At 35.6% G+C, this 11,843-nt stretch overlaps 1 protein-coding gene across 4 annotated transcripts in view; it reads right to left on the bottom strand.

Annotated features, from left to right (window-relative positions):
* Window positions 1–2,193: 2,193 nt before the first annotated feature.
* Window positions 2,194–11,843, bottom strand: part of LOC110095260 — a 13,846-nt gene continuing 4,196 nt past the window's right edge. For all 4 annotated transcript variants that reach the window (XM_028691860.1, XM_020820716.2, XM_028691859.1 and 1 more), the window contains 6 exons: window positions 7,221–7,705; window positions 6,720–6,819; window positions 6,516–6,575; window positions 4,523–4,615; window positions 4,318–4,437; window positions 2,194–2,912 (listed from right to left, as the gene is read on the bottom strand). In XM_028691860.1, the coding sequence (XP_028547693.1) occupies window positions 2,598–2,912; window positions 4,318–4,437; window positions 4,523–4,615; window positions 6,516–6,575; window positions 6,720–6,819; window positions 7,221–7,705 (1,173 nt within the window). In that variant the 3' untranslated portion in view covers window positions 2,194–2,597. The remainder of the gene's footprint in view (window positions 2,913–4,317; window positions 4,438–4,522; window positions 4,616–6,515; window positions 6,576–6,719; window positions 6,820–7,220; window positions 7,706–11,843) is intronic.

Raw genomic sequence — 11,843 nt, 5'->3', positions numbered from 1 at the left:
TGTGTGTGTGTGTGTGTGTGTGTGTGTGTGTGTGTGTGTGTGTGTGTGTGTGTGTGTGTGTGTGTGTGTGTGTGTGTGTGTGTGTGTGTGTGTGTGTGTGTGTGTGTGTGTGTGTGTGTGTGTGTGTGTGTGTGTGTGTGTGTGTGTGTGTGTGTGTGTGTGTGTGTGTGTGTGTGTGTGTGTGTGTGTGTGTGTGTGTGTGTGTGTGTGTGTGTGTGTGTGTGTGTGTGTGTGTGTGTGTGTGTGTGTGTGTGTGTGTGTGTGTGTGTGTGTGTGTGTGTGTGTGTGTGCTGGAGTTTCATACAAAACTAATGTTTCAATCCGCAACAAGCCTAAAGTTGAAAAAGAGAGATTAAGACATCAAAAGAAAGAAGCTTGAATAATTTTATTAAATTTGTATTTTAAAAAATACAAGATTTAAGAAGTTTTGAATTAGTACTAATGTCATGAGGTGATGAATTACAAGTTAATATAAGATCTAAATGAGAATGAGGCTTCATTTGGAACAACTTTCTTATTATTTTTTAAAGTAATTTTTTTAGTACAATTTTTTTTATTGTTTTCTAAATAGTTGTTTTAAAAAAACATTAATAAAGTTTCATGTGATCAAATTATGTTCATGAGTTCTCTTAGATATAGGATCTATGCCACCCACCACACATGAAAAAATTATTACGTGCGGTGTTCGGATTGGCCCGGATGTGTCTGGCAGGCTAATCCGAACGCGTGCATTGGATGATGTGGCACTCCGAATGCATTCAAACTCGACACTCATGTGATATATAGAGAGAAAGACAAAACAATATTGTGTATGCCACCCACCACCCATGTGATATTAAGCTTTGTGGGTAAAAGGAAACTCATAATTAATATGATTTGATGAACAATAACCAATCAATGCAAAATAATATATAGCAAAATATTAAAACAGTTCGCACGTGCATGGCTCACTTTAAAAAATAATTTTTCTCTTACATATAGGATCTATGCTTTGACTCTCATATGCTCTGACATGCTTACCCTCTAAAAATGTCAATCTCTTCATAAACACCCTCGTCTTTGTTTAATTTGCAACACTATGTCTCTTGTTAGTGGTGAAGGATGTTGAAACAAAGAGAAACAGCAGGTGATAGTGTGATACTTCTTATGTTTTTGGCTGTTTGTGAATAATTATAGTTTATAATATAGCAATTAAATATAATTATATTTTCTTAACATATTCATAAATATTTAATATAAATGAAGATTCCAATTAAATTTCTTTCAAATATCTTTATTCCCTTTTTCCACTTCATTTAGTTATTTCTCCTTCTTAGTTATTATTGAAGCATCGTCAAAATTTTGTACCAATGAAGGTATAATTATTTTCATTTCCCATTTAGCGTGTATGGATACGTTGTGTCCACAGCCAATACCATAAAAGGATGAACTTATGTATTTTTATGTACGCACTTTTTCCTTTTAATATTTTTATTTACATGTTATTAATTATTTTATTCACTGTAACTTTAATTGCTAAATTTTATTTACATGTTATATATATATATAATCCTTATCTAAACTTCTTTAAGATCTTTTATCTTTCTAAAAATGATTGAAAGTTAATTACTCTTAAATTAAAAATTACTTCAATAACTTTTTTCCTTCCTTATCAAATTGACTCACCCAATTTTTTTCTTTTGCCTTTAATTAAAACATTGCTTTCTTCTTATATTAAATTACAAAATAATTTGCATAGAAATAAAAGATTTAACGGACAAAGCTTCCTTCTCATTCTTCATCCTCTTGGTTGGCAATCTTCCCTAACTTCTATCTTTTTCTTGCATAATTTCACATATTTTATGCAGCAATTCAAAATCTTTTATTGACTAAAGCTTTAATTTGGGACGGCTTTTGACCACTGCTTTTTTGCTGTTAAAAAAATAATTAAAAAGCTGCTATAAAAATTAGTAAGAAAACTGTCTCAAATTATTAGGTCCGGACATCCAATAAAAACTTGCCACGTCATTTGCGCTTTGACTATGCTATAATCGTGCTTTAGATGTGCTTTACCTATGATTTTGACGCGCTTAACTTAAAATAATATTTTATTAATATCCGGACCTAGAGATAGGTCCGGTGACGGGACCTAATAATTTCACAGGACCTAATAATTTGCCGTTCAAACAAGCCCATATTAATTCACACCCCACATAACAGAGCTCAGAAATTTTCCTTTAAGAAGAGACTTCCCTGTTTCAAAGAACTCAAAGATTGTGGTTAAGGGAAAAACTTTCTGAAGCTACAATTAGAACAGGTCTTTCAAGTAGGACTGAAGCAACTGTAATATCATCTCTACCAAAATGAAACAGGAGATGCCTTCAGAATTTAGCTCTACCATTAGGTCTTGAATATTTGGTTTCCTTAGCAAAGCTCATTGTAATCACCTATACAATCCCTCATTCATGTTCGAAAGGATTTGAACAAATTGCAGATTGGTAGCCTGTAATGCTCTCCAACAAAACCAGACCTCACTAATTGATTCTGGAGAGCAAGCTTAAGCTTTGATCGCTGGCCAACCAAATCAGTTATTGCAAGCTGGTGAATGGTCAAAATCATCAGGGCAGTATTTCAGGTAGAAAAAGATATCGAAATCGGGAGTCGTAAGGGATTATTCCGCAACTGCGAGAGCCCAGCAAGCTATATCTTCTCTGTGAGATGCATTGATCTACAAAGCCTGCTTGTTGCTGAGGTAAGAATCGAGATATCCAGATTGGTACTTCTGAATCATCGACAAATCCTCGAGCGAATGAGTGAAGCATCTTTGGGACAAGAAGCTTCCTTTTATTGTTCATTCCTACGGAAGCGCGAATGAAGTCACGTTGAGCTTCCTGGAGCTCCTCCTTCACATTTCCTGCACTGTAAACTTTTACCTGCAAGTTCAAGAACTGGTGAACTCAAGTAATAAACAAGGGTAAAAGCTTAAGCTCCTAGTTTGTACGATCAATTTATTAATCTAATAGTTCCTCTCCGCTGCAAGCCTTTTGGCTTTGAAGAGTGAATTAAGGCCTCGTTTGAAAGGGCTTAATTTTGCATTTTCTGATTTGAATTGTTGTTGTTTGTATTTAACATTTTTGTAAAACTATTTTTTACGGAACTTCATTTTTGTACTGTTTTCAAAAACTTTTTAGTACTAGTTTCTCCGTTAGAAACCTCTATTTTCTCGAACAAAAATTTTAAAACTACATTCTACAAAAGGCATTGGGTAACCAAACGAAGCCTAAGTATGAATAATGACGTGTGTAGTGATTAATCGCCTCATAGTGTAAACAAGGTGGAAAAGAGTTTAACCAAGTTTGCTCTCTGACTGTCTTGTGTTGTAGCAAGAGAAGTCTGTCTATGATCAAAAGAAGAAAATGCAATGAACTCAATGGCCTTGATAATCTGTGGGAGTTGTGGAGATGATTGCAACTGTGAGTCGGCAATCGATTGAACTTGAACAAACTATACAGATGGATGGAGATCAGAGAAAAAATTGGGCAACAATAAATTCATCATTTACTTTGTAAAGTAGAGGAATTAGTGGCAAATAGGAGATGTTGGATAAGTTCATCCCAATTACCTTTTTAGATACTATAGTTATTATACCAAACTGATTTGTTGCTACGTGGTGAAGAGAAAATGCCATATTAGAATATGTATAATAGAAGTGCAATTTAATATTTTGGATTATAAGACATCTGAATTTTTAACAAGTTGGTATAATTTATAAGTATATTATGGGAGTCTGTTGACCCACACACTAAGAAACGCGAGAAATGAGTCGAAATTGGTGACTTGAGCAACGATCGGCAGGCGTGACTTGAGCCGAAATTTTTCATCAGACTAGAAGATAGTTTCTAATGTTATCATAAAGATGGGCCAGCATAAGGTGTTGTGACTTCAACAACAAAAAAATTATAGAGAACAATAAAAATGGCAGAAACGCAAGATTGCAACTTCTTGGAGATCAGATATGGCATGGTTGGAACAAAACAGAGAAAAATAGTACAATAATCAAGAAGTAAAATTGTAGTAGACATCAATGAAGGTTTTTTGCGTCCACTAAAAGATAGAACGGACAACATATTGTGATAATGGAAGAAGGGCACGACAATGAAGCCTGCAACAACAGGATTTTTGGACAATCAAGCCAAACAAAGGCACACAACAATCAAGACCACAATTAACACCAAGAAGAAAAAAAATTCTATTATGCAAAATGAATAAGGGTGGTTCTTTTCAGAATTTACAAACAAAAAAATATGAAAAAAATGAAGAGATGTAAAGGAATATTACTGCAGGGGAAGAGTATGTCCCACAGCTTAGAGCAAATGTCACTAGTGGCTCGAACGTATCGATTGAGAACCTCTTCTGCTCCTCGGAGACTTTCAGCTTCTGAAGTGCGAGAAGTAAAGACTGATCAAAGCAACAAAATTAACCAGCAACTTTAGTTAAGAAATCATATACAAATTACTTAGAAAAGAATCTGTACAATAAATACCGTTTGTGGCCTATGGACGGGTGGCTTCATCTTTAAAACTACATACTCAATGCAAGCAGCACTAAATGAGTGGCCTCCAACTGTGTATGCAGCCTGTGATGAACAATCATAGATAAAAATATTAGATACCCAGAACAAAAACTATTCGATATTACAAATGAACCGCAGTTGAAAGTACCAAGGACAAAAAAAAACGAACATGCATTTTGAATACGATTGAAACGCCTCTCACAGAGAGGTATAAAAGCAGTAACTGAGCTAAGTGTAATAAATAAAAACAGTAACAAGCTTTTATTAACTTATTGGTATTTGATTTAGGGTTCAATTGGGACGGCTGCAGTTTTTTAAAGGTGGTTGTAAAGATGTTATGGAGAAAGCAACTTTTGTGAAAGCAATTGTGAAAGCAGCTTCACCAACAACAACACAACAACATCAAGCCTTTATCCCATTACGTGGGGTTCGTCTACATGAATCCTTTATTTCTCCATTGTGCATTGTTAAAGTTAAATTCTCATTTAAATATAATAAAGAAATATCATTTCTAATATTTTTTGTCTACATCTAACTTTCTTAATATAAGTCAAATATAATACATCTATTTTCCTAACCAGGTTATCAGAAGGCCGCCATTTTATGTGACCAAACTATCTAAGGCGACTCTCTCTAATTTTATCTTCCACTAGAGCTACTCCAACCTTCTCACGTATATGCTCATTTCATATCCTGCCTCTAAGAGTAAAGCCACTCATCCACCTGAGCATCCTCATCTCTGCAACACTTAACATTATGTTTCTCTTTTAATGGCCAACATTCTACACCATAAAGCATTGCAGGTCTAACCACCATCTTATAGAATTTTCCCTCAAGCAGTGAAAAAACAATGGCCAAAAAAAAATTGTGATTGAGGTCTAAAAAGTAAAGCAGTAAGAAAGTTATCCCAAATGAAGTCTTACTAGATTATTTCACAGGAATGATTCCTTTCAGTTTTTTTTTTTTTTTTCAAATAAAACTAAGGGATTGTTTGGTTGCAAGTAGTATTTAGGGGCTATTTGGGACAGCTTTTTTTAACGTTTTTCTTTTAAGACAACAACCACAATTTCGTTTTGGTGTTGCTTTCGTACTACTTTCTCGTTGTTTTCCAAAAATTTATATGGTGGACTGCAACCATAGTAGCGAAGTTGTTTTCTTTACAGCAACTTCACGACCAACTTTATAAACGTTGCAGCAGTCCCAAATAGATCCTTAGTAAACCATGGAAATCAGGATTTACTAAATCTTGAGGCAAATAAATCTTGAAAATAATTTTTCATGATACATGCTAAATCCAATTAAATCCTTTCAAATTGTTTGATTACTTACATCAGGATTTAAGTCTGTTAACTCAAGTAGGATTTGAGTAAGACATGCTTATGATGAAATTGAAACATGCTGCACAACTACAATAATGAGCAATCCGAAAAAACTTGCCAATAGCTAGAGCCAATAAATATCTAAGAACAGAAAACATTTAGATGCCACCATTCTCCATTGCCTAAAAAATATGAAGCAAATGATCAAGTTAAAACGATGCTTTCGACTCATTGTTTGCAATCAAAGTAATGCATTAAAAAATTATAGATTAAAGATAAAACTATTTTGAATTTAATGAGCTTAAAATCTTACACATGTATCCCACGTGCCAATGGAAATTGCAAGTAGGGGTGTAAACGAGTCGAGTCGAGCCGAGTTTACGCCCTTATCAAGCTCGGCTCGTTAGTTGGAAAGCAAGCTCGAACTAGAGCTAGTTCGAGCTCGTCTCACTGTAAACGAGCTCGACCCGGCTCGTGAGCCATTGGCGAAAATTTTTAAATTTAAGCGGGATTTTCAAAAATTGGTTAGAAAATATTAGAAATGATCTTTCTTTATTAGATTTAAATGAGAATTTGACTTTTAAGAACACCATATGCAAGATAACATTGAATCGTGTATGTGGGAATATGGTGTGAGAACATACCTTTTGCATCAATGCAAAGAGCTTCATGTCACTCTTAGGAACACCATATGCAAGATAAGCCTATAGAAAACCAGTTCATATAATAATAAAACACATTTTGATTTAAATTGCCTGTGATGAATTTCCACTTCTTTCCAAAATGAAGGGTCGTATTCATAAACAGCCGTAGTGAATTGAAAAAAACAATGTAGTTTAGTATCATACATGCATGATGAGTGCATTATATAAATTGATCCAGAAGGCTAACTTCTCACTGTAGCTGAGGTGAATTGGATTTACTTCTGCCAACTGTTCAATAAGTGATCTGCCAAAACGAGGAATATTAGTGTTTAAAGAATCAAAACCAAGTGCTGCAATTAAAAGAACATGCATCTCCTAGTAGTAAAATGCTAAGCTAGTCAGCTAGAAATCTTTTGGAAAGAATTTGCTAAGGTCCTTTCTGGAGTCACTTTTGTTTTTGGTTTTTATTTCTGTTTTTGAAAAAATATGTTTGTTTAGAGTATTTTGTAAGTATATTTTTTTATGTTAAAAACAAATCAAGTTATTTTTAAATAACTCAAAAAAAAGTTGAGGTATTTTGAGTATTTTTAAAAAATAATTATCACAAAAGGCAGTTTCCATCACCACTTCATCAGCTTATTTATGGTAATCTTAGCAGGACTGAACATAAGGATTTGATAAAGGACCATAATGATAAGAGACAACCTGAACATCTTTAATGAATCCGAAGCATATTCAAGTTGCTTCTTCTCCACTGACATCCATGAAACTTCTTTGGCCAAACTATAATTACCAATGTCAACCCAACTCAATTTTCCACGGACTTTATATGGATCAAAAATGCCTCCCGAAGTTAAAACATCATTGTTACACTGAATGTCCGTTTGAGGACTGTGTCTCCATGAGGAGATTGATGTAAGCTCAGATAGTGGCCAAAAAGTTGGACTGTGTCCTTGTGGAGATGTTGATGGACAAAAGCTCTCTGGTGAAGAAAATCTTAAGGGTAAACTAGAGCAATCTGCCAGGGAGATGAAAATATCTTTCATACAACGAACTATCTCCTCAGAAAGCTGATTGGGGTGAGGGTGGTTCATAATGCCTTTATGTGGTATTCGTCCAAATTTCCCAAAATGTTTAATCAACTCAGAAGGGCCCAGCTCTTCATCTATAACCAGATCATCCATACTTGCCTGATGAAAAATGTACTTGGCATCAGTCAAACTTGAAAGCATGCTATAGCTTTTAGGCTTCGTTTGGGAGGACTTTCTAGTTGTTTCTTGAAGTAGTTTTCTAGTACAAAAAATTTAATTTTTGTACTAGAAAGCTGCTTTAAGAAGCATCAAAAAAGCCGTCCCGAACAAAGCCTTAGACACTAAAGAAACTATTGATTATGTTCGTCAATATGAACTGAATACTGGCAAAGTTAAACTATTGCTCAAAGGATTAATTAGTACAACCATAAAATCCAACAGCAAAAATTAAAAAACAAAGGATTACAACAGTAAAAGCCAAAAGCTAAAGTCCGAAAATACGTAGAAAGTATATAGCGCACAAACATGAGCAAAGAACTCCTTTTAGGATTGGTACGAATTGCCTAATCATGCAAAATCTTCTTTTTTTTTCTCCTGTTTTATGACCAGGTTGCTTTTTTATACTTGAAAGTACATGCCTATAAGGCTATAAGTCAGGAACAATATGGAATAGATTTGAGCTAGTGTAACGCTAAGCTATGTCCTTTTGGCTTTGTTTCATTTTGTCTGTGTTTTGTTTTCTTTATGCACGAAAAGACTGCTCAATTTGTTTTGGTAAATAGAAATAAAAGCATTATCTCTACAAGTAGGGGTGTCAATATTTGACACGACATGAAAATCCGACCCGAACACGACATGGAATTTTCGGGTTAGACCCGACCCGTTTCCAAAACGGGTCGGGTTCGGGTTGACCCGACGAGTTGTCGGGTCAACCCGGAAACCCGTTTGAAATGACTGCCCAGCTGCCCGAGGACCTGCCCGCCCCCTCCCCAGCTGCCAGTGAACCTACCCGTCCCCTGCTCGCTGCTGCCCGCGCACCCGCACGGCTACCAGCACTCCCGCGCGGCTGCCTGCCTGCCCGCACACCCACGTGGCTGCTAGCGAACCCGCACGCCCCGCGCTCCAATGCGGCTACCCGGGTTCCCCGCCTCTAGCGTCCGCACCAGGTAGCCCGTGCGACCCAGCCCCGCGCACCAGGCAGCTCGCCTTCCCGTGTCAGGTCGGGTCAACCCAACAACCCACCGAGTCGAGTCCGAGTTCGAATTTCTGACTCGTTTACCTACCTGAGTCGGGTTAGTGCCGACTCATTTGAACCCAGGTCAATTCCGGGTTCGACCCGAACCCGACCCGTGACCTGAAATTGACACCCCTATCTACAAGATTATAAAACAATAGGTTTATTTTTATTATACAATTTGATAATTGACTCAATCTCACAACTTACACTTCTAATAATCTTACTTAAATTTAAATTAACTTAAATTCAATAATAATACAGGCGCTCGTGTGTTGTCGAGTTTGAGCAAATCATGGCACTAGATCTCACAATCTTGCTCGCAAGTCGTACGCATGTGACGTGACTTTCACTTCATTTATAAGCCCACAAGCTACTGTAATGCTAATTTTATTGTTGCTTTCGTAATGTGGGCTATACTCAATTTCCCCATCTCTGGCACCGATGTCTTACGACATTGGTGGACAATATATCATGTGCTTACGCTCGCGTAGTGCATTTGATGTCAAACTCTATTGCTCCTATGGTCATAGTGTTGCATTATTCTATTGTTTTCCCACCCTTTATCAATTTATATTCTTCATCTTGCCTTTGACATCATAATTGTTCACTTCCTTTGACTTAGGATAACTTAGGATGGTAAAGTTAGAAGAGAAATGCTCTGGAGAGTTCTAGAAAAGAAAGGAGCTAATAATGTTTATATTTAAGTCATTAAGAATATATATACATAAGTTGTTACTTGTGTCCAAACACATAATGGTTTCACAAAGTATTTTCCTATTTTAGTTGGAATATATCAAGGATCAACTTTAAGCCTTTTTTTTTCTTTAGTCATGGATCTCCTTACTAGACATTTGCAAGAGTATATACCTTGGTTATACTTTTTACTGATGATATTCTTATTGTTGATAAGACTAGAGAGGGAGCTGATAAAAAACTTGAATTATGGAGATCAACCATAAGAGTCTAAATGTTTTTGTTGAGTAGGTCTAAAATCGAATATATGAGTGTAATTTTAGTAGTCAAAGATCTATTAAAAAGAGTGCACGTTTTAGATATATTAGCTGTTCAAAGTGATAGTGAAATTGATGGGAATACTATTAGTAGAATTCAAGTTGGATGGTTGAAGTGGAGGAATGCATCGGACCCATTATGTGATAGGAAAGTACCCCTCAAACTTAAAGGAAATTTTTATAAGAAAGTAGTGAGATTTGCAATGCTTTATGGCATAGAATGTTGGCCATTAAAAGATAAGCATAAATTAAATTAGTGTTGGATAAATCAGAATGCTCAAGTGGATGAATGGCTTTATACTTAGAGACAAAATACCAAATGAGTATATGTGAAAGGATTGGTATAACTCAAGTGGCATATAAGATTTGAGAAAGTAGCCTTAGATGGTTTGGTCACATAAAACATCATCCTTTTGATGACCCTATTAGGAAAGTATATATATTAGATCCAGTCTATGTTAAGAAAGATAGAGATAAACCTAAAAAAATTTGGTTAGAAGATATTGAAAATGATCATTTTTTATTAAATTTAAAAGAAAATTTGACTCTTAATACAAGACGATGTAGTCGACCTCACATAGTAGGATAAAGGCTTGTTATTGTTATTGTTCTTATAAGAGACATCGAAAAATTTTCTACCTCTTTGTTTTTCTATTATAGGCAAATTTTCGTTGGGCCACACAAACTTGGAGATTAAAAGCAAATTTATAGCTGATTTGTATTTAGTAGGTGACCATTTCATTGGGCTTATAAACCATCATCATGTTATAATTAAACTTTCTTTATAGGAAGACAACACCAAACTTCTTTCTCGATGGTTCAACAACATTAATTATTTCCCGATGTGTATGCTAAAATGGTCATCCCATTTTGACTCTTCTAAGGAATCACTTATAACTCTAATTTGAATTTCATTACCCCGATTTCATTTAATCCTTGGATTCTATATTAGGCATATTTTTGTAAGTGGATAGTGTTACTACTTGTCTTTCAAGGCCATCTATGACCAATGTTTTGATTGATCTAGACATCACTTCAAAAGTTAAAAAAGGGGTGTAAATTGACTCCTTATCATGCAGAAATTGGAAAGGGTTAAATTTGAAGGCATCCAGCATATTGTTCATCCCATAAAATTTTTAGGCATTACTTCTCCAAATGTCACATCCAAATATAAGGAACTCTAATTATTAAGCACAAGAGATATAACCAAATGATCAAATCCGACCCTCTATCACTATGGAGGCTAATCCTTTATTAGATCAAAACTACAATCATAACTTGGAACCAATAGATTCATCTTTGAATTTAAGAACTCTTACGCCAACACCTGCCAACCCTACGATGGTGGTCACATCAATGCCTATAAGTATTACCACTAATCATGCTCGACTTATTACTTCAACACCACACCTTACAATATGTAAGCACAACAATGTTCAGGATTTTTAGCGGCCTTATAACTCATGTAAAAGCAACCATAGTGTTGGCTCTACGATGGATAGGAGGTTTCATATTACATTTACAACAACAACAACAACAACAACATCAAGCCTTTATCCCACTACGTGGGGTCGGCTACATGAATCCTTTTTCTCCATTGTGTTCTATTAAAAGTCAAATTCTCATTTAAACCTAATAAAGAAAGGTCATTCCTAATATTTTCTAACCAAGTCTTTTTAGGTCTACCCCTACCTTTCTTAACATAAGTCAAATCTAATACCTCTACTCTCCTAACCGGGTCATCGAAAGGCCGTCGTTTTATGTGACCAAACCATCTAAGGCGACTCTCTCTAATTTTATCTTCTACTGGAGCTACTCCAACCTTTTCACGTATATGCTCATTTCGTATCCTATCTCTAAGGGTAAAGCCACTCATCCACCTGAGCATTCTCATCTCTGCCACACTTAACTTAGTATTATGCTTCTCTTTTAATGGCCAACATTCGGCACCATAAAGCATTGCAGGCCTCACTACCATCTTATAGAATTTTCCTTTAAGTTTGAGGGGTACATTTCTATCACATAACAAGCCCGATGCATTCCTCAACTT

Source organism: Dendrobium catenatum, unplaced genomic scaffold (assembly GCF_001605985.2).
Source record: "Dendrobium catenatum unplaced genomic scaffold, ASM160598v2 original_scaffold_76759, whole genome shotgun sequence".
NCBI lineage: Eukaryota > Viridiplantae > Streptophyta > Magnoliopsida > Asparagales > Orchidaceae > Dendrobium > Dendrobium catenatum.
The sequence above is the reverse complement of the archived record's forward strand: the minus strand, read 5'-3'. Positions and strand labels throughout refer to the sequence as shown.